The sequence below is a fragment of the Eumetopias jubatus genome, unplaced genomic scaffold (genome assembly GCF_037043125.1).
Source record: "Eumetopias jubatus isolate StellerSeaLion01/CBP00866 unplaced genomic scaffold, mEumJub1_p1.0 scaffold_4, whole genome shotgun sequence".
Classification (NCBI taxonomy): domain Eukaryota; kingdom Metazoa; phylum Chordata; class Mammalia; order Carnivora; family Otariidae; genus Eumetopias; species Eumetopias jubatus.
The window spans coordinates 3,553,154-3,576,428 of NW_028274810.1; the positions used below are offsets into that span (position 1 = coordinate 3,553,154).

At 44.5% G+C, this 23,275-nt stretch overlaps 3 protein-coding genes across 3 annotated transcripts; 2 read left to right on the top strand and 1 right to left on the bottom strand.

The window, feature by feature from the left end:
* Positions 1–4,132: 4,132 nt before the first annotated feature.
* H2AC21 (H2A clustered histone 21) lies at positions 4,133–5,067 on the top strand. Its single transcript, XM_028088257.2, has one exon. The coding sequence runs from the start codon at positions 4,175–4,177 to the stop codon at positions 4,565–4,567; it is 393 nt and encodes a 130-aa protein (XP_027944058.1). The 5' UTR covers positions 4,133–4,174; the 3' UTR covers positions 4,568–5,067.
* Positions 4,714–5,169, bottom strand: LOC114197279 (histone H2A type 2-C). The gene has a single exon (XM_028088258.2). The coding sequence runs from the start codon at positions 5,112–5,114 to the stop codon at positions 4,725–4,727; it is 390 nt and encodes a 129-aa protein (XP_027944059.1). The 5' UTR covers positions 5,115–5,169; the 3' UTR covers positions 4,714–4,724.
* Positions 5,170–5,417: 248 nt separating this feature from the next.
* Positions 5,418–7,688, top strand: H2BC21 (H2B clustered histone 21). The gene has a single exon (XM_028088299.2). The coding sequence runs from the start codon at positions 5,445–5,447 to the stop codon at positions 5,823–5,825; it is 381 nt and encodes a 126-aa protein (XP_027944100.1). The 5' UTR covers positions 5,418–5,444; the 3' UTR covers positions 5,826–7,688.
* Positions 7,689–23,275: the final 15,587 nt, after the last annotated feature.

A 23,275-nucleotide genomic window follows, 5' to 3' on the forward strand; every position in this document is an offset into this window, starting at 1 on the left:
TTCTAACTTCTATCACCATAGATTAGTTTTGCCCATTTTTAAACTTCATATAAAAAGAATCACGTAGCATGAATTCATTTGTGTTTGCATTTTTTCACTCAACATTGTGAGATTCATCCATGTGCGTGGCAGCAATTTGCTCATTTCATTGTGTGGTATGGCAGGATATGAATATACCACATTCTGGTACATGCTTTTTATTGCATGCAAACCTTCACTTCTGTTTGTTGTATATCCAGGAGTGGAATTGCTAGGTCATCTGATAAACCTAATGTTTATTTTTGAAATGACAAATTGCTTCAAAGAGTTTTTGGGATGCCCCTGTTATGTTGGTGCTAGGTACTGTTCTAAATGTTTTACATTTATGAACTTTTAATTTTTACAACAACCCCATGAAGTAGCTACTGTTATTACTTTTGCTTTACCAGTGAGGAAGCAGAGACCCTTAGAGGTTAGGTAATTTGCCCATGGTCACAGATCTGGTAAACAATGCAGAGTCAGGCTGTAGAATTTGGGCTCTTAACCATTAAGCTTTTCAGCCTCCTAATACAGCTTTGGGCCCTCTCAGGTTCCAGGCTCCATGCTAGGTTCTTTACGTTTATTCTCATTTATTCTGACAACTCTATTATGGTTGGCTATGTTATTTTTGTTTAATTGACGAGCTTTTAGCATATCTTCCATCACTTTGGCTGTTGCCGTCTACTGTTTGTAGCCGGCATTTGGAGAGTGGTTGTTGAGTAAAGAGAAAGATTTTTGAAAAGAAGACACTAATTCCCTAAGAGTGTTAGTGCCATTTATTCAAGTCGAAAACATTTAATTACCCTATTAAGAGCCAGGTAGAAGGAATTAAGGACTCAGATTCAAAAAGACACAGTCTCTCCCTTGAGGTGGTCACAGAAAGGAAGTGAGAGCAAAGTGAAAGCACAGTACAGAGTGGGAAGTGCTACCACCAGGATCTGAACAGAGAAGTGGGTACACTGAGGCTGTGGGGGGAGGGGGGGAAGGGAAGACCTCATGAGGGAGCTGGTGATATCTGGGCTGAAACTGGAAGGACGAGGAGGATTCTGCCAGGTCAAGAGGAGGAAGAAGCATTCTAGCCGAAGGCCACTGTATGTGCAATGGCAGGTAACTGTGGAAAGGCCTTGCTTGAATGGTATGCAGCAAGGGATGAGGGAGGGGGAGAGGGGTAAGAGAGAGGACTATGGGTGGAAAGGGGTGAGAAAGCAAAATAAATGTTTGGTTAACTAGATTGCCTGGGAAGGGAACTCAGTTTAAAAATCCCAGTTGCGGGGTGCCTGGGTGCCTTCAGTTCGGGTCACAATCTCAGGGTCCTGGGATCGAGCCCCACTTTGGGCTCCCAGCTCGCAGGGAACCTGCTTCTCCCTCTCCTGCTTGTGCGCTCTCTCTCGAATAAATAAATAAAATCTTAAAAAAAAAAAAAGAAAATGTTAAAAAAAATTAAAAATTCCAGTTGCCTTTTTGTTAAAGGAAGTAAGACCCAGCCTGTTTGTGATGGGGTACTACTTTTATGGATGGCCTGCTCTATTTCATGTTTTAATAGCTCTGGTAAGAACACTGGGAAAAGAGCTCCGGGGAGCAATAGATAGTAATTGAACCTGGTATAATTTGTAGGATATTGGCCTATCTAGACTTATCTAATAAGGTTTTACAGCTGGATGGAAACTAAAATACTAAATCTAATTTTCTCTCATTCTCTTCCTCTCTTTAATAGAGGAAGAAAGGGAGGCTCTGTAAGTTAAGCGGCTTCATGAAGCCCAACATCTAGTGAGTGAAGCAGGGTGAATGCAGTGATGAAGAGCACAATTTTTGAGCCAGGCAGACCTGACTTCTAATCATGTCTTAGTAAATAGCTGTGCCACCTTCAGCAAGTGCTTTAAGTTCTCTGAGCCTCACTTTCCTTATCTGTGATACAAATAATCACATCTACATCATATAATCTCTTTGCGCTTCACCTTTCCTAATAGCACAGGGTCACTGTGATAGAAGTAAGAAAGAGATCAGAGGTCAAAGACAGGGGGAGGTCAGCTGCCCCCTCAAGCAGGAACTCTCAAGGTGCCAGAGTTGTGGTGGGGTCCCCACTGTCTGGGTTCAGACCCTGTAAGTCTGAAAAGTTGACACCATCAGAACTTCCAGAGTGTACTGGCTTATTGGGGAGAGACTCACACTAACAAAACACACAAGAAATTTACGAATAGTCTAGCATGCAAGTTCATTACCCTCTAGTGATATATCTTCTCATAACTGGCTCATCCCTTCTCAGTCTCATATTTTTAGCTTGAAGTAGAATAATTGGAAAGTGGTTAATTGAGCCCAGAATCTGAGCTAAGAAAGTTAAACAGTCTTCAGAACTACTTCACCCAGGTTGTGAGAAAAGGCTGATGTTTTCACACCAAGGACCCTTCTATAATAGCCCAAACCTTTGTGTCTAGCAGACATATAATATACATTCTTAGTGCTGGAGAAACAACACATTCCTACTGTAATTGCCCTGTTTAGGCTCTATGTGGACCACATCTATTAACACAGGCATCTTCTGCAGTGATATAGCTGATAGAGTTCTGCTATTGAAAAAACACTCCCGTAGCCTTTGATTGAACTTGGTTGTTTCACAAATCTATACCAGCGTTCTTACCAGGGATAATGTCTACAGATAGCTGATTTTAACTTCCAGATTTTAGATTTCCTCTGTTTTCTAGTTTCAGCTATCTATATCCCCGTTGCCTGGTAGGTAGCCGGTACTTGATAAAGGTCAGTTCAATAAAGGTGAGGATGAAAGAGAGAACATCAGAAATGGGCTCAAGGAATAGGATTTAAGTCTACTCTTCTCTACAGTATTCTACTCCCTGTCCTTATGGGATACTCAGGAGGGTGCAAATGGTGTGAGGGGTGTAGAACACTCCAGGGGGGGAAGCTGAGGAGAAAGAAACAAAATTCTCCGGAAAGATTTCTCCAGAAGGCAATTGGAGGATGAAGGAAAACAAGTCTGCAGGGCTGTTGCTGAAGTCTAAGAGAGCCATGAGGAGGCAGACAGGAGCACGGAGAAAAGGCTGAAGAGACGTTAGGGAAGTGACCGGATATGCTGTTGAGATGCAGGTAAGTGTAGATTCTGGCTTAGGTTGTAATTGAGGGAGAGAGCAAACAGAGGCGACTGGGGGGTCGTTTAGATAAGTTCGCGTTTGGATAGGTAGAATTTTGTTGGGACAAATGGGTTGAAGTACCCAGCAAACAGTTTGGTGTCAGGGTCTCAGCTTCCGGAGCAAATCTGGATGTCTGTAATTGAAAGCATGGAAGTGGGAAGACTCCTCGGGAAGAGTGAAGGATGGAGGGGGGTGTTGGGTAGGAGGCAGAACCCAGACAGACACGGGAATCCAGGGACGTGTAGAGGAAAAAAGGAGCGGGAGGAGGAAAGTCGGAGGACATTTTGAAAGCCAAAGGAGCAAGTTTCAAGGCGGTATCGGATGCCTCCTGGAGGTCGAGAGAAGGAAGACAAATCTAAATCCGGTCCTTGGTTACAGTGGATTCCGAAGAGCGTAGGCGGCTGGGGGTGGGGCGAAGCCTCACCGAAGGCCACGACTAAATTGCAGAGAAAGCGGGCGGCCTTAATAACATATTCTTTTGGAAGTCTGGCTGTGAAGAGACAGCAAAGGCGGGACTTGGAGAGTAACTTAAGGCTCAAGGGAATAATGGGCTTTAGAATCCCTACCCTTGAATGGGAGCAACTCTGCTTCTGCTGGAGGCCCTCAGCCGGCTTTTTGGGTCCTTCTTAGGAGGATTTCCCTTCTAGCTCTGAACTGGGAAAAAAGATCCCCCCCCCTACCCTTCTCTTAAGTTGGAAACAAAATATGCCATTCAGTAAAAGGCGAAATGCAAAACAGCGTTTGGTCCGAAAGCCTTCTTTCTTTAAAAAATCCTGGCATGCAAATAAGGGGCTTTAATGTGGCTCCCAGCGATTGGTTAGGTACTTACGAAATCCGTCATTTCCTCGTAGCGCAGGATGCAAACGAAGAAGCTGCTTTCTGCTTTCCTATTGGCTGTTTGATTGGGCTACTTCCCTTCACCCCTCCCGGTAGCTCTTATAAATTACATCAAATTGGTTATCCTTTCCACTTCCTTCTCCTTGAATTAAGAAGCTGTAACTGCAAATTTGGCCGTAATGTCAGGACGCGGAAAGCAGGGAGGCAAAGCTCGCGCCAAGGCCAAGTCGCGCTCGTCCCGCGCTGGCCTGCAGTTCCCAGTGGGCCGGGTGCACCGCCTGCTGCGCAAGGGCAACTACGCCGAGCGGGTCGGGGCCGGCGCGCCGGTGTACCTGGCGGCGGTGCTGGAGTACCTGACGGCGGAAATCCTAGAGCTGGCGGGGAACGCGGCCCGAGACAACAAGAAGACGCGCATCATCCCTCGCCATTTACAGCTAGCCGTGAGAAATGACGAAGAGCTCAATAAGTTACTTGGGGGTGTCACCATTGCCCAGGGCGGCGTCTTGCCCAATATTCAGGCGGTCTTGTTGCCCAAGAAAACGGAGAGTCACAAGCCTGGCAAGAACAAGTAATTAGGAAGGTCGAGACCATCCCCACTAACCCCAAAGGCTCTTTTAAGAGCCACCAAAATGTCAATTGAGGGGCTGATAACGAAATAGCGCGTTAGCTCTTTTTTTGAAAACTTGGGTGGCTCTAAAAAGAGCCTTTAGTCTTTGGCTTATCAGGGTTTTATTTACTTTTGGCTTTGTGGCTTTCAGTTTTCTTTGGTAAGAGAACGGCCTGGATGTTGGGCAGAACGCCGCCCTGGGCGATGGTGACTTTGCCCAACAGCTTGTTCAGCTCCTCGTCGTTGCGGATGGCCAGCTGGAGGTGGCGGGGGATGATGCGCGTCTTCTTGTTGTCTCGGGCCGCGTTCCCCGCCAGCTCCAGGATTTCCGCCGTCAGGTACTCCAGCACCGCCGCCATGTACACCGGCGCGCCGGCCCCGACCCGCTCGGCGTAGTTGCCCTTGCGCAGCAGGCGGTGCACCCGGCCCACCGGGAACTGCAGGCCAGCGCGGGACGAGCGCGACTTGGCTTTGGCACGGGCTTTGCCTCCTTGCTTTCCGCGACCAGACATGGTTGAAGGTAAGATTAAAACACCTAAAGCTCAGAACCTCACAACAAAACAGGATTCAAAAAAATTCAGCGATTGAAAAGCTTTTATAAGCTTTGCTAGGGGTGGGGTCAGGAACGAGTTTTTCATTGGTCCTAAATTGGCTCCAGAACTGGCCAATGAGGCCAACAGTAGGTGTTGTTACGTAGTTATTACTGATAACGCAAGGTCCCTACAAGGTCCAATGGGAACGAAGGGCTTTTGGAGCCCTAATTTGCATACGGTGGTTATAAAAGGATCAGGCCCGCCCATTCTCGCACTTCTTTTCTTTGCTAACGAGTGAGGTGTTATACAATGCCTGAACCGGCAAAGTCCGCTCCCGCGCCCAAGAAGGGCTCGAAAAAGGCTGTCACCAAAGCCCAGAAGAAGGATGGCAAGAAGCGCAAGCGCAGCCGCAAGGAGAGTTACTCCATCTACGTGTACAAGGTGCTCAAGCAGGTACACCCCGACACCGGTATTTCGTCCAAGGCCATGGGCATCATGAACTCCTTCGTCAACGACATCTTCGAGCGTATCGCCGGCGAGGCCTCCCGCCTGGCGCATTACAACAAGCGCTCGACCATCACGTCCCGGGAGATCCAGACGGCCGTGCGCCTGCTGCTGCCCGGCGAGCTGGCCAAGCACGCCGTGTCCGAGGGCACCAAGGCGGTCACCAAGTACACCAGCTCCAAGTGAGTCCCTGCCGGGACACGGCGCTCGCATGAGTCGCCGGCCGCTTGACTCCAAAGGCTCTTTTCAGAGCCACCCACCTAATCACCAGAAAAGAGCTTTGTTCACTTGTTTTCCCCTCACTTGCTCTCACAAAGTAAGTTACTCTACTCGTGAAAGATCATGGAAGATGGCACACATAGCTTTTTAAGCCTTTCCTACGTGAGATTCCTGGCGCGTGACTGGCTTTGCTTTTTAATCTAGGGCGCGTCTTAACTCTTTAACTGTGCTGCTTAGTTTTCGTACAAGTCCTTCCGAATTAGGATATTGAAAATCTGCTTCTCCCCTTCCGTCCCCAGACTGTTGTGTCCTGGTGACTTTGTTGGGTGTATGTTTCATCGGTGTTATAAAACGAAATGAGTAATTTCGGTCATCCTCACTTAAGAAAGGACCCCAGGACAACGAAACCCGGGTGCTGGAAACATTGCGTCAGAGCCCTGAAGAATTCTCCCGAGCGTTTGGCGAGCGTTTGGCAGCTGCCGGGGTGCCCAGTCACCACTTCTGCCCTGCGATGTGGCCTCCTGTGGATACCAGCGGTCTGGGCACTGAGGGCGGGGCCTGCGCTGCCGGGTCCTAGCCTTTCCCTCATTGGACGACATGAATATTCAAAATCACGCGCCCGCTCCGGAATTCGTAGGTTCTGGTTGCCGCCGCTCCCTTTGGGGCTTTGAAATCCCTATTATTTCTCGGTTTGTGGATCGGTTTTGCACTTAATTCTCTCTTTTTGGAACGCCCCGGCCTTGGGTCACTGCAAGGCGCTGGTCTTTTAGGGCTGGGCTCAAAATTCACCTCTCAGAGACCTTCCCAAGTCCCACTCAGGAATTTGCGTCTCGTTCCTGCTATCACCTGGTCTCATTTTCTCTTCCTCTTAGCAGCTGTCAGAAGTTGGTTCGTTTATTTTCTTATTTATGGTCTTTCTTCTCAAGCCCTTAACAGACTTTGCTGGTATGGTTTTCTGCTAAATATAGTCAGCGCCGGGCTGCCTGGCACATAGTGGACACTTAAATACTTACTGAATTAAAATTTATCGAATTATTTTTCCCACGCTATCCCTTTCTTAATCGCTTCCTGGATGGATGCGTGCCGTTCATTTCCATTAGGTACACGTGAAGACATGAAAACGGAAATGTTTTTGGAGCTCTTTGGCCAAGTAGGTCTGGGGTCACTTCAGGGCAATAGCTCTGAGGAGGCCCGGGTTAGGATTCTTTTTGTGCACCAAAAAGGAGGTGGTGGTGGTTGGTTTTCCCTTTTTGCTTCTTGTAGCGTAACCTCTTTTGGATTTTCTTTAAAATCAGAGCATTGGTCACTGGAAAGATTCTTTTCTCATCTCCTTTTCTGACACCCACCATCTCCATCCTGATTCTCTGTTCCCCATGGAGATGAGCTTTTAATTTACACTCACCTTCTCAGTGATTATCGGGAGGCCTTGAAAAGATAGACCCTGTGAGACAGGCAAGGTTAAATAACCCCCTTAAAACCCAGAGGTTGAGAAAAGCAAAGGGATTGGTTCACTGGTCATGTAGCTGACATTGTCCACCTTTGTATCCTCAAATGCGCAGACAATTGCATTTCAGTTTTATTTTAAGTAATTACAAAATGTTCACTCTTTCTGTCTAAGCCTTGATTTTGCTGATGAAGACACTGATGGGTCTGATCAGTTATTCAACTCTGCTTTTGGCTAAGGGGTCCTGGAGTTGATCGTAAGGGTTTCATGAATCCGAATGGACTCCAGACATTGTTATAAACTGAATTAATCTTATGTTTCCTACATGTGTTTTCAAATGTGTGTAGATGCCCTTGTTATTAATAAAATTACCCGTTAATTTAAAAGCTTGGCTGGATTCTTTTTACTGCCATGTATTTTCTCATTAAATGAAGTTCGATAAAACCACTGCTGGGTCTGTGGAAAAGCTGGTTGCCTCTGATTTGGAGGATGAATATTTATAAGCCATTGGCCAAACTTACTTCTACCCAAGAGGTGCACTGGGGCTGAAGTAGCTTGTTATGGGGACACTGTTAATGCCTAGTCACTTAAAAAGACCACAAATAAGAAGCATTATCAACAAGATAGAAAAAATGAAGTCCTTAAAAAAGTATAACACCTATAGACTTACTATGGACCAGACAATGGTCTAGTCCCTTTACACATATTGACTCATTTCAGTCCTCACAAGAACCTCATGAAATAGTCACCATTATTATCTCCCATTTTATAGATGAGGAAACTGAGGGACAGAGAGGCTTCTCTTCAGAGACTCCAGAGAATAAACTCTTAGATCAGGGTCAATCTCTGAAAACCTGGACCCCTCCTTGGAGTTTGGGGGGAAATTGTCTAGGCTTTAAAATTGAAATTAAAAGGAATATCACCTGCTTTATTCTCTTTAGGATGAACCCTGTATATAAATCTATGGTGGTTGATGGTGGTGGTGGCTGAAATCCTTGGGGCTGGGATTGGGGCGTTCTGGTTCTCCAACCCAGAGGCCATATTTCAACTTGCTTACTAGTTGGAATCCCTTCACTAATATGAGAGAGTCTTCGTTACTGGTTTCAGGCCCTGTCTGGGCATGGTGTTTACTAGGAAGGAAGGAAGTTATAGAGTGGGGAAGGGGGAAGAGATGAATTTGGAATTTTAACTCTGGAGGGGAGCTAATTAGAGATGGTGAATTTAATCCTCCTAAAGAACTTCTTTGATCACTTCCTCCTCCTGCTCAAACATCTGTATACATTTGCTTATGTTGGGGTTAATAACAGTAATTGTTATAATAATAATTTCTTCTACTTATTGAGCACTTAACTGTTTACAGGGCCCTCTGCTGAGTGTTTTACCTGTATCGCCTCATCTCTTCTTCACAGCCACCGTGGAAGTAGGTTCCGATATTATGATCCTTATTTTATAGATGGAGGAAACAGAGTCTTAGAGAAGTTAACTTGTCCAGGATCATTGAGGAAGTAAGTGATGGAACTGCAATCCAATGTACACTTTTAAAACGCTTGATATACAGGGGCACCTGGGTGGCTCCATCGATTAAGCGTCTGACTCTTGATTTCTGCTCAGGTCATGATGTCAGGGTTTGTGAGATCGAGCCCAGGACGCCCAGCGCAGAGCCTGCTTAAGATTCTCTCTCTGTCTCCCTTTCCCTCTGCCCCTCTCCACCGGCCCCTAAAAAACAAAACAACAACAACAAAAAAACCAAGCTTGATATTCAAAGCTTTCCAACATCTGCCTCTCCCTCCTTCTATAGGTCTATATTCTACTGCTCCCCTATAGGGTTAGTATAGGGTTAGGTGGGTTTTCTGCTCTACGCAAAAGGGTCTGCTCACCTCCCACTAAGCCCATCTGCTCGGGTCTGGACTGGGACTGCCACTTCCTTCTGGCTTGGCCAGAGCTTTTCTTTCTTTTTCTTTTCTTTTCTTTTCTTTTCTTTTCTTTTCTTTTCTTTTCTTTTCTTTTCTTTTCTTTTCTTTTCTTTTCTTTCTTTCTTTCTTTCTTTCTTTCTTTCTTTCTTTCTTTCTTTCTTTCTTTTCTTTCTTTTCTTTCTTTTTTCTTTTCTTTTCTTTCTTCTTTTTCTTTCTTTCTTTCTTCCTTTCTTCCTTTCTTCCTTTCTTTCCTTTCTTTTTAGGATTATTTATTTATTTGAGAGAGAGCATGAGAAGGGGGAGGGTCAGAGGGAGAAGCAGACTCCCTGCCGAGCAGGGAGCCCGATGTAGGGCTCCATGCAGGGCTCGATCCTGGGACTCCAGGATCATGATCTGAGCTGAAGGCAGTCGCTTAACCAACTGAGCCACCCAGGCGCCCCAGAGCTTTCTTTCAAGCCAAAGCCATATCTTATAGCTCAAATGACACCTCTTCCTTCATTTCTCTACCATACCCACCCGTACTTTTTTAGAAAAACAGCTTTATTGTGTTATAACTGGCATGCAATAAACAATAAATTGCACATGTTTAAAGTATAATTTGCTAGGTTTTGACATACATACATACCAATGAAAACATCACTATACTCAAAATAATGAACATATCCATCACCCCACCCCAGAGTTTCCTAGTACCACTTCATAATTCTCTCTGCCCCCTTCGCCAATGTCCTCCTTTGCCCCCATCCCTGCCCTCAGTCAACCGCTGGTTTGCTTTATGACATTAGAGATAGTTTGCATTTTCTAAAGTTTTATGTAAATGGAGTCGTACAGTGTATTGTTTGTGTCTGGCTTCTTTCACTCAAATCCCCCCCCCCCTTTTTTTTTAAAGAGTATTTCTTTATTTCAGAGATACAGAGGGAGAGCATGAGCAGGGAAAGGGGCAGAGGGAGAAGCAGACTCCCCACTAAGCGGGGAGCCCGGATGCAGGACCCGATCCCAGGACCCTGGGATCATGACCTGAGCTGAAGGCAGACGCTTAACTGACTGAGCCACCCTGGTGCCCCATTCACTTGTTGATGGATGGTTGTTTTCAGTCCTTCCACTTTTTAATGCACTCCAATTTTGTGTCATGATAGTTCCACAGATGAACATGATAAACTTTTTGCCCTCAGTTGGGAAGGAACTCAGATGGGGCATGAGACCTATACAGAGATACCTATTCTATTCAAGTGGGAGAAAGTGTTAGGGTTATACCTCCCCTCTCCTAGGCTTACATGTCTCGAATCCCTTCCATGTTCTGCTGCTAGAGTAACCTTCCAAGCACAGATCTGACCTCATCACCCACCTGCTCATAAACCTCCAGTGGCCTGTCTCACTGCCTCAGTTTGGCCTTCAAAAGAAAAAAAAGAAATAATACAAAAAATGTAAAACTTAATCAGCAATTTTTATACCATATTTGGCTTCGCAGTGTGGTCTGGGGGAGCCCTGCTAACATAGCTCACAACATGGCTAATCAGAAATTCTGGCACAGAGAGTAAGCCTGAGGGCCAGCCCTGTTCAGGTCTCAGTTAAGTGATCCTTAACTGGGAGACTATCCCCGTGCCTGGGGAGACTAGGTTTAATCATTCACATGGGTGATGGAAAATCTGTATCTACTAATTTTGTAAATGTTTTAAGTATCTATTTGATATTATTAAGTTCTATAAGAAAGGCTTTCTAGGACCATTCCTCTTCTCTGACTCCTAAGCATTGCTAGGTATGATATCATTACTTCATTTTTTCATTCAATAATTTGTTGAGTATCTGTTAGATATCAGGCAATCTGCTGGGCAGTGAAGATACGAGGTTCAACAGAACAGAGTGGCTTCTGACTTCCTGGACTTTTAGTAGCTAGGAGGGAAGTCAGATACTAAAGCAGTGACCATAATAAAGTGTGACAAGTGTTAAGGTGGGCTAAGTGCCGACACAAAAAGTGGAATGGAGGGAGGCCTAACTTGACATTGGTGTGGGTGAGGAAGGCCTCTGGGAAAAGGGGACTTTAGGATGAGACCTGAGTCCTGGAGGAAAGCAAAAGACAGCAGCCCAGAGAGGTAGAAGGACCTGCAAGAAGTCTAGTCTGGGTGGTGTTTAGAGGGCAAGGAGGAGAGTGCAGTAACATGAGGTGACACTGGTAGGCAGAGCCAGACCTTTCCAGATGAGACCAGACTGATGGAAACAGACTTTAGAGAACCCTATTAGCTTCTAGGCTAATGTGACTATGGAGACAGAAAGGAGCCGAATGGCATTGAAAACAGAAAAGTCAGTCTCAGAGGCCACAAGGTCTAGGTCCATTCAAGCACCTTTTGGGGCCGATGGCACCTTGATCCTCAAATGAGTATCTGATCACTGCAACAGGGCTTCCCTGAACATTGAAATGGCTGCATCAGGCCTTCCAGGCTGATACCAGCCACCATGGTGCTCAGAGGGGTCCATGAGATCCCGAGGGGACTGTGAGATTCATAATTGGTCAAATGTAAAGGTTTGCTAATGCCCAGTGCTGGTTAGGGCTAGAGAAATGGGGTAGTCTTATACACTGAGATGCTCAACAGACTGAGCCACCCAGTCGTGCCTGTATTTTTAATTCTTGATAATTGAGAAATTAAAACATATACACAGAGGGCAAGGTACCCGTTATCCAACTTCATCAATTATCAAACTTAAGACTGTCCATCCTGTATCATTTTGAAGCAGATCCCAGATACCATATTATTTCATCCACAAATATTGCTTTATGTATCTCTAAAAGATAAGGACCACAATAGCAAGTCACATCAAAAATAATTAACAATATTTCCTTAATTCGTCAAATATCCATTTGGTGTTAAAATTAACCTACATGTCACAGGTTTAAAAAATGCTTTGTTCTAATCTGAATCCAAATAAGTTCTATACATAATGATTGGTTGACATGTCTTTCAACTCTAATATGTTTGCCATTCATCTCTTTTTTTCTTGTAGCTTCTTTGTTGAAGAGACTGGGTTGTTTTTCCTGTAGAGTTTTCCAATTGGGATTTTGCTGATGGCTTCCCTGTGGTGTAGTTTATCATAATCGCCTGTCCCTCTACATTTCCTGTAGAAATAGATGGAGTAAAGGGAACAAAAGCTTGATTAGATTTAGGTTCACTTTTTCACTCCCTGACAAGACTGGTACGCAAGTGGTGCTATTTTTTTTTTCTTTCTATCAGGAGACACACAGTGTCTGATTGCTTCCCTTTTTGTGATAACATCTGTTGATGCTTAATGCTTAGATCCTTTAATTCATTAGGAGCTGCAAAATGATATTCTAACACTCCTTAATTTATTAGCTAGAATGATTCAATAAAGAGAAGGCAGTATTATTTTTAATATTAAACACTTAGAAACTACTTAAATATCTTAACAGGTGAAAAGAAAGTAATAGGGTCTCTTTTTGATGGAAATAAAAAAGGGTGCTTGTGTATTGGTGTGTTTGCATGTGTACATGAATGAAACATTTTTCTGGAATTTTACATAATAAAACTAGTAAGAGTGCCTACCGATAAGGAGAAGAGTTTGGTTAGGCCAGAGGGAGGCTTTTACTTTTACTTTTAAAAAGATTTTATTTATTTATTTGAGAGAGAGAATGAGAGAGAGAGCATGAGAGGGGGGAGGGTCAGAGGGAGAAGCAGATTCCCCGCTGAGCAGGGAGCCCGACGTGGGACTCGATCCCAGGACTCCAGGATCATGACCTGAGCCGAAGGCAGTCACTTAACCAACTGAGCCACCCAGGTGCTCCCTTACTTTTTCTTTATGTCTTTTAATATCATTTGAATTTTTGATCAATGTATGCTTGCAGTCATTGTTAGCAGAGGTTATTTGGGCAGTGAAGTTATTGGCCTTAAAGAAAAAAAAAAGCCCCAGTGCTGTGAGAATATTTTTGGTGAAAATAATATGTTTCAAATACCTATCCTTTTTTTTTAAAAGATTTTATTTATTTGTTTATTTGTGTGTGAGAGAGCATAAGCAAGGGGAGGAGCAGGCAGAGGGAGAAGCAGACTCCCCGCTGAGCAAGGAGCCTGATGTGGGATTCGATGTGGGACTCGGTCCCAGGACTCTGGGATCATGACCTGAGTCAAAGACAGACGCTTAACCGACTGAGCCACACAGGCGTCCCTCAAATACCTATCCTCCTGCTGGGCACCTAGTAGACCCTCAGTTCATTTTAGTTAATTCTGAAAAACAGTTTAAAAAATCTTCAACAAGATAACCAGAACTCAATCTAGACAGCAGCAACGGATCCCGGACACCCCTGGGGTTTATGTGTCGACCTCTGGTGCAGGGAATGGGACTCTGCAGTCCCAATCTTATGAAAAATACAATCATTTAAAAAATGGTGAACAGTGGGGTGCCTGGGTGGCTCAGTCGGTTAAGCGTCTGCCTTTGGCTCAGGTCATGATCCTGGAGTCCTGGGGTTGAGCCCCACGTCGGGCTCCCTGCTCAGCAGGGAGCCTGCTTCTCCCTCTCCTTCTGCCCATGCCCCTGCTTGTGCATACTTGCTCTCTCTGTCAAATAAATAAATAAAATCTTAAAAAAAAAAAAGAAAGCAATATGCCTTTAAAAAAATTGTGAACATAAACTTTAAAAGAGTTATGCTCTGGGTCACTCTTGCTGTCGCCTTGAGGTGAATTAAGGCCAAGGATTTTGAAACTGGAATGGAGGCCAGTTGGAAAAGCTGTACCAAAGGGGCAGAAGGGAGGCGACACCAAGCTGATTATTATTTCCCTGACTTTAAATTATATATTTTTACATGTATGACAGTCTCAAGAGATCAAGCTTAAATAAATAGCCTTTGTCACCCCCCCCCCAAAAAAAGAGTTACTCTCTGAAGTGATTTTCCTGATTAGTCAACCTTGCTGATGAGGTCTCGGTGAGAGATTTGGTCCTCAGTCAGACCAGGAGAGCCAGTCAGGCACTTCAAGGAGGACTCGGTCACGGAGGGGTGTGAAATTAGGAGAAGAGAGTATGAAGAGCTGGTCCTGGACAGTTGGTGTGGGTTACTGGGCAGGTCAAGAGCAATATTTGGGGAAGGTGATTCTGCCCTTCTTATCTTTATTCTGACTGAGACATGCAGGATAAATTGATGCTCCCAAACTTTACTCATATTTTTCTAAAATTTGTACATTACACATAATCTGAGGATCTATTACTATATTTGCTATATACATTTAGTAGAAACATTGCCCCCATTTATTTGTTATTCCTTTGTATGTTCATTCTTTACTCCCTTGCAGACAGTCGTTCTAATTTTCCTTCTCTGTGTTCTTGCAAAAAGTGTATTGCTTTCTAGGCATTAAAAAATACTTATCCTTGCATACTATATATTGCATTTATATGGCAAGATGGGAGGTGGTTGGGAAGACACTGGGAAGTTCTTTTGAGATGACTAAACAGATCTGCATCTCGATTGTGGTGGTGGTTACGCAAGTTTATACATGGACTAAAGTTGTATAGAATTACACGCACACATGGACATGAATGCAGGTTTAAAAACTTGTGAGCAGTAATTAAGGCCTGTATATTAGTTAATAATGTACCAATGTCAATTTCCTGGTTTTGATATTGTATTACAGATAATATAACTTGTCACCATTGGGAGAAGCTGAGTGAAGAGTACTCTTTGTACTATTTTGGCAACTTCCTTATTCTATTATTATTATTATTCTATAGATATATTATTCTATATCTATTCTATTATTCTATTATTATTATTTCAAAACAAAAACTAAAGAGCTGCAGAACGTGCTTTACTACTAACTAAATAGATGCCAAGGTAAACTAGAATGCATATATATTTTTCTATTGCTTATGTATTCTTCCTTGGTGCCAGATGATGTTTTAAAAACTTTACATGGATGGGCGCCTGAGTGGCTCAGTCGGTTAAGCGACTGCCTTCGGCTCAGGTCATGATCCCAGGGTCCTGGGATCGAGCCCCGCATCGGGCTCCCTGCTCCGCAGGAAGCCTGCTTCTCCCTCTCCCCCTCCCGCTGCTTGTGTTCCTGCTCTCGCTGTGTCTCTCTCTGTCAAATAAATAAAATCTTAAAAAAAAAAAAAGAAAAAGAAAACCACACACACACACAAAACTTTACATGGATAAACTCAGTTTATCCTCCTAAGCATCATTATTTCCATTGTACAGATGTGGAGATGGAATCACAGAGAGGTTAAGTAACATGGTTCAGTCATATGGTTGGGAAGTGGCTAAGCCAGGATTAAAAGCCAGAGTCTCCTTTCAGACATTATACTGTACTACCAATGTCAAAGAAGCAAAATATTGATGCAGCACTTATAGCACTAATGTTTCTAACAATATTAGAAATAACCAAAAATGTAGGAATGCTGAAATAAAGTATAGAAACTCTAAGAAAAAAAAATCCTATCTTAATCAAGTCTAACAAATGAGGTTTTTTGACTAGTTTTCAGAGGGAGAATGCATACCAAAGAAACTGTGATGTGTCTTACCAAACAAAGGAAAAAATAGTTAATGTAGGTTGTGGGGAAGCCTGGAGTGTAGAGTTTTGATGGGCTTAAAGCAAAGCAGGGCTGTGTGAAAGGATGGACATCAGAATTAGGCTTTGAAGTACGTCCAGGATCCTGTTTCCTTGGAAACCACAAAGTTAAGATAAAGGTGGAGTGTTGGGTTTAGAAACCTCTCATTGTAGTTTTGTACCTGGGTTGAAGATCAAGGCTGATTCTCAGTGTCAAAGTGATTTGGGTCCTCTTGGCAGGAGGGGGATATTTCATTCTTGCTGATGTGCTTTCAAACAGTGAAGGTTCTGGTCGTCTGTGATTTTTAGAATACGTTTCTCAGTGAATAAGAGAAGCAGTGGTCACTCAAAGAAGGGCTCATGACTCTATTAGCTGCAGCATGTGCTTGGGAGAGATGTTTTCTGCTAATTCTTTGGCTAGCTGTATCTCTGTTCTCTCAGCCTAATGAATAGCAGAACATGTTTTTACTTTCTCGGTTCTAGTTAATTTCTACTTTCTGAGAATGTACTTAAGTGGGATCCTGTTTTATATCATATTCTATGTTTTACTTTCCCCCTTCTCTAACTTTATTTTAAAAATTGGCCTTTCCTGCTCAACTCCCACAAAGCTCAACCCGCACCTCTGCTATCCGTGTTGTGATGTGAACATTCAATGTGTTGATTGAACTGCTGCATTTAAACTTCACAAAGAGCCAACATCACACTTTATCTCCTCACTCTCAGTAACAAACACCCAGGTTTGCTCCATTTCCCCATCACAAAAAATGCTGCAAGGAACATCGCTGTACATTTCTCTTATGGACCTATATAAAAATATCTTTTGGAAAAAAATCCAGGAACACAACTCTGGTTATTAGGATCTGTTCATTCTTTTTTTTTTTTTTAAGACTTTATTTATTGATTTTAGAGAGAGAAGGTGCGCGAGTGAGAGGGGAAAGGGCAGAGGGAGAGGGAGAGAATCCCAAGCAGACTCCCCACTGAGCGCCGAGCCCATTGCAGGCTCAGTCTCACCACCTTGAGATCATGACCTGACCCCAAATCAAGAGTCGGACACCTAACTGACTGAGCCACCGAGGCACCCCGGATCTGTTTATTCTTAATTGAAGAGCACCAGGCTGCCCTCCAGAATAGTCGTTCCAGACTTCCAACACCGAGGCATCAGCACTCCTCTGAGCCCACTTCCAGGCCAACCCTTGGGTCATCCAACTTTCTGAGTTTTTCCACTCTCTCTGGTGTTCAGTGATATCTCATTGTTTTCATTTTTGTTTCTTTGATTGTTAATGAGTTCAAGCGTCTTTACATGAGTTTGATAGCTTTTGTGTTTGTTCTGTATATTGCCTATTCATATCCTTTGTTCCAACATTGTTTATAGAATAAAACCTAGCCCCTCCCTAGTTTGGCATTGAGTCCTTGGTACTAAAAGCTCACCTTTTCTTTTTCCAAGTTTTTTTTTTTTAATTAATTTCTACATCCAACATGGGGCTCAAACTCAGAACCCTGAAATCAAGAGTCACATGCTCAGGAGTGCCTGGGTGGTTCAGTCAGTTAAGCAGCCAACTTGATTTTGGCTCAGGTCATGATCTCAGGGTTCTGGGATGGAGCCCCATGTGGGGCTCTGTGCTCAGAGCGCAGTCTGCTTCAGGAGTCCATCTCTCCCTCTGCTCCTCCTCCCCCTGCTTTCTCTCTCTGTCTCTCTCTCTCTCTAATAAATAACTAAATCTTAAAAAATAAAGATCTTGTCGCATGCTCCACTGACTGAGCCAGCCAGGTGCCCCTGAAAGCTCCCTTTTCATCACTGCCCTTTGCCCAGGCTACACGTGGCCCCACAGCAGCTGTTCCGTCTTTGTTTTGACAGTCTCTTCTGCCTAGATTATACCACCTTCCCCTCGCCCCCAATCTAAACATGTTTCAAATCCTAAATATTCTTTAGAGCCCAGCACAAACTATCACCACCCTTATTTGCTCAACTGGAATGACCCTTTCCCTCTTAGCTCCCACAGAGCTCAACCTGCATTTCCCTTTGTCTTCTACCACAGGAGGCCTTCCGCCCTAGCTACTGAGGTGGGTATCACCTCCTTACAAAGACAGGCATAAGTTATGTGCAAGCACAGAGAGATTCAGGGGGCATGTTCGGAGAAATATTAAGACTTTAAAAGTAAGTAAGATGATTTTTACTTTATTCTTTGTAGTTTCCTCTAACCAGTGTTTTCCTAACTATACGTTGTACCCCTTTAGTGGGTTATGAAGTCGATTTACTTGATAGAGATCACCTTTTTACTTTTCCCTTTTTTAAGAAGCATAAAATAGAGTATATCACAAATAGCATCATTTTGTGAAACTTGTTGCAATTTATATTCTTATGTGAATGTGACTAGAAGGCAATGGAAAATGTATTTCTTACTGTGGGTTGAGGTCAAGAGAGGTTTGTTCTACTATACTGAAGGGTCACAGAACGTATTCCCCCAATATATGCCACTTTGGCATATCGACTATTTTGAGCTGTAGGCACTTGAAAAACAGGAAGGACAGACTTTCTCTGACCACCCCCCACCCCCCACTTGCCTAAAGGCAGATCCTCCAAAAGGAACTCAGTTGTCATAAATCTCTTCCCTGGGAATTTCATCAAGCAGGGAAGATTGCCCCTTATCACAGGAGAAGTGGACCCCACAGCCAGACAGACTTTGTCAGAAACTATCATACCTCCCATGTATTCTTCTAAGGGCCTGTTCATCTTTCCTAAAAGGCATTTACTCTCCACCAAGAGGCCTCCAGGCCCCCTCCCCTTTCACTATTAAGATGGTATTTAAGTCTGAATTTCAAGCCACCTTGGGGAATTACTTATTTTTTCCTGGGCATCTCCCATGTATCCATGAGGTATGCATGTTAATGAACTTCTATTTGATTTTCTCTTGTTAATCTGTCTTTTATTATAGGAGTCTCAGCTAAGAATTCAGAAGGGTAGAGGGAAAATTATTTTCTCTCCCCTACAGTACAAATATTGATATTATTTGTATCTATGTGTGCATCACTTTCCCCTGAAATCCTGAACCTAATACAAAAGAAAAGTAAAACATAAAACCTAGGCTCAAATTCCATCCTGGTCACTTTTTAGCTGGATGATCCATATCCCCAGGGGTCTCATCTTCACCAGAAATTTCCCTATCTGTAAAACCGGAGTGAAAAGCCCTACTTCCTTCCCAGGGTTCTTGTGGAATCAAATGAGAGGACATAAGACAAAGGCTTTTGTAATTCATGAAACACCCAGGAACCCAAGTATACTTATTTTCTGGGTGACAATATAGAAGAGTCTCTAACTGCTACTCATCTAGAGATTATATAATGTACCAATTGTTTCCTGTGTGTTAGTCTTTCTGCATCATGATTGTGAGTTTCCCAGGGTAAAGATCTAGGACTTGTATCATTAGTGTTTATCATAATAAAATGACTAATAATTATTAATGTATTGCCATGTTGAGATTCTGCCCTAAGTACTTTGCTTGGACTGTATTTATCTCATTTTATCCCTATGGTAATCCTATGAGGCATATACATTTGCTGTCACGGTTTTAGTTATTCAAACTGCAACACTGAGCCCTTAATCTAGTTCCATGTCTTTTTCTCTTCCAGTTTTTCCCAGACAAGTGAATCGGGAATAGTTGCCTAGTTGCCCAGACAGTTCAGGCCTTCTCCTGGTTACTGCAGGTATCTAGCCAAGGGCCACAGGACTCTCTGTGTACTGCTCTGAAGCCTGGAGTTCCCTAAGTGGAGACACAAAGTCCCTTCTGACCCCCACACTGTTTGGACACAAGTAGTAAAAACGCAATCTGTTCCTCTTGGTTTATACTCAGGTATAACTGACAGACAGAAGGGCCTTTTGGAGATGGAGAGTGCAGGGGTACCTAGAGACGGAAAATCATGGGAAGTCTGGGCCTGCTTCCAGAAGGGCCTCCTAAGAGGCTCCGAGCTCAGCATCCGCAAAAGTCATGTCTACCTGGAAGCTCAGAATATGACCTTATGTAGAAATAGGGTCTTTGCAGATGTATTTAAGGATCTTCAGATGAAATCCTGCTGGATTTAGGGTGAGATAAGAGAAAGGAATGGGAAAGTTGGACACGGAGACATGGGGAAGAAGGCCATGTGAAGACACAGGCAGAGATTGGAGTTTTACTGCTGGAAGCCAAGGAAAGCCAGGAGCCACTAGAAGCTGAAAGAGGCAAGGAAGTATTCTCCCCTAGAAGCTTTGGAGAAAGCATGGCCCTGCTGATACTTTGATTTCAGACTAGTCTCTAGAACTGTGAGAGAATAAATTTCAGTTGTTTTCAGCTCCCAAGTTTGTGGTAATCTGTTATGGCAGCCCTCGGGCACTAACACAGGGTTCTCGCAGCAGTTTGGGTGTGAGCTGTTCCCAGAACAGGAAGAGTTTGCCGCTGCTGCCAGCCCACAGTGAGGCCAGTCGGGGTTCTTCCTGCCCTGCCACGGCCTCAAGTAGCCCCACAGAGGTCCAGGGCTGAGGGAGGTCAACCACCATCTAGGGGTGCTCAGTGCCACTTGTGAAGATGGAGATGCTCCGAGGAGCCTCTGAGGAGGCTGGGGAGACCCATGAAGGAGCCAGTCTGCTCACTGTGGAACACCTCTCCCATTCCCGATCCCTTTTTCCCCTTGGCCATCTTCCTTTCCTCCCCTCCCCTTTCCTCCAAGTATACTTCCTACTCTGCTCCTCATCACACTTTACTCTCCCTCCCCGCCAAATTAGAAGAACTTGGTGTCTTTCATGAATGAAAGGATGGTGTACTTCCTAATGCTGCTTTACAAATTACCCCAAATTTAGAGGCTTAAAACAACACAAATTTAGGGGCACCTGGGTGGCTCAGTCGTTAAGTGTCTGCCTTAGGCTCAGGTCATGATCCCAGGGTTCCTGCTCGGCGGGAAGCCTCCTTCTCCCTCTCCCATTCCCCCTGCTTGTGTTCCCTCTCTTCCTGTGTCTCTCTCTGCCAAATAAATAAATAAAATCTTAAAAAAAAAAAAGAAAAAAAACAAAACACAAATTTATTCTCTTACAGTTCTCGAGGTCAGGAGCTCAAAATGAATCTTAGGGGGCTATATTCAGTGTCAGGACTGATTCCTTCTGGAGGCTCCAGAGGGAGAATCCGCTCCTGTCTCTTCTAGCTTCTAGAGGCATTTCTTGGCTCCTGGCCTCAGCATCTAATCTCTGCTTCTGTCATTACATTGTCTTCTCCCCGTGAGGCCTCTTGCCTCTTTCTAATAAGGTCTGTCATGATGATATTTAGGGCCCACCCAGATAATACAGGATAGTCTCCCCACCTCCAGGTCCTGAATTTAGTCACACCTGCGAAGTCCCTTTTGCCAGTTAAGGTCACAGATTCTCAGGTTGCAGGGATCAGGATGTGGACATCTTGGTGGGAGACTATTTAGTCTACCCACAAATGTGTACCCCTCCCTAAAGCATCTCCCTTGCAGCACTGATCCCATTGAGGAGATTGGTAGTGGTGAACTTCTGCCTTCAGCTAAGGTCACCAGAACCTGGCTAATGGTGGCCTTTAGCCATTTGTGGACAAGGGTTGCAGCTCAGGGCAGCTACCTTCTACCCTCTTCTGGGACCAACCTGCAGGAAGTTCCTTCCAGGGTGCAGGCTAGACCTGCTTCTGACCTGCAAATTCCTGAGAGTTCCCTGAGAGGTAGGGAGGGAGGGTGTAGATACTGGGTACTATGTCCTTTTGAGTAAGGATTCAGAGGCTAAGGTCTTTAGGTCCCTCATCAGGCATCTCCTGACCATCGAGGCAGTCAGGATGCTGACTTACAGAGATGAATAGGACAAAACGCCCCGTCCTGACAGAACTCAGAGTCTGATGGGGGAACTGGGAGGATAAATTAAACCTGGAGGAACTGTTAAAACCAGAAGAGAGTATATGCTTGCTAGAACCTGGGGAAAGTGCAGTTGGTCTGAGAAGGAGGAGCAGGGGTTGTGGGGCGGGGGGCACATGAGGAAAGCTTCACAGGGCTGAATTGTACAGACTAAACAGTAGGTCCACAAAGGAGGCGAACATATCTGGACAGAAGAAAGGGTTATGCCAAGTCATGGGAGGAATTGCGAATTGCAGACATTGGGTCGGGCAAGAACAAACCAGTGCAGATAGGGGAATGGCTGATGAACATCTAATGAAAAGCCAGGGAAGGTTTGCGATTTAGGAACTGTAAGGGTATTTACCTTTATAATTCTGTTTCGACTTTTCTGAATAGCTAATACTTGTATTAAGTTGTTTTCTATTGTTTATTTTGGATCAGACTTGTGCTGGTCACTTTATGGGAATTGTTTCCTTAAATGTCTCCAGATACCACCACCAGGCAGGTACTGGTATCCCCATTTTACAGATGAGGAACTGAGGCCTGGGAAGATTACGCATCTTGCCACAGTGTCATAGTAAGAGGCAGAGCCAGGACTCAGTCTCAAGTCTGTGGCCTTGCACGTAGCCTCTGCTTCTTCGTACTGATCACGACACATGGGCATGCATTTCATGTGGAGGATAATAGGGCGGAGGAGATGGAAAGAGTGTAAAGCTCAACTCTGGCACAGGGTAGAAATTTTTTCCCTCTTGATAGTGGTGGAGCCAGGTGGCCTATGGGTAAGCAGGTAGAAATGAGTCCGCTGAAGCAGCGAGGCCCTCAATCCTGTGCATCATGAACTTCCTGTTGCCTCCCCTCTCAGCTTCCAATATGTGCTCTTTGCTTGGTGTTTTCGACTTCAGAATGTGAACTTTGGAGTCCCAGCACCTTGGTCGGAGCCCCTGACCATGGCACTCACTAGCTGGGAGAGCTGAGGCAAAACACTTTAGGCTTCCTAGTCTGTAAAATGATGATAAAACACCCACCTGCCTTGCAGGATGGTCATGGTGATTAAAAGAGATGAAGTAAAACGCTTAGTCAGAAGTGACTGAACTTGACGAACACAAGTGGTTGTCATCATTTCTGAATGGCATGCGTAGTATGGCCCTGCTGCTACCACGTTTGCCCCCTTGGGCAAATGCTGTCCTGGTGGTCCTGTCGGGCTCCAGCTATCCTTGCTTCTTGGCGTTCCCTTCCTCTCCGAGCCCCATCCCTGCTCCGGCTGCCTCAGTCCTCTTCTCTTCTCCCGGACCCTGGCTAGATCTCACCAAATTCCCCGTCTTCTGTCAGTCCTTATTCCCTTATCCTTCTGCTAAGGGCTTCCCCCAGAGTATCTCCAGCTGAGCCCCTTCACTGAATAGATTAATATTCTTAACTCCCGGTGAATGTGTCCCTCTAGATGGTTAATGGGATCTTCAACATCAATGTCTTCTTGGTTCCAAAAGCAGTTTGTTCTCCTTGATTTCTTCACCGTAGTGAATTTTTCCATCATCTCCCAGTTCCTCAGATCAAGGAGAAGCTCCTTCCTCTCTCCCATTCTCCAAATGCCTACATCACCAAATCTTACCAAATTTACCCTTCTACAATTCCCTCCAATCCATCAATTCATCTCTGTCT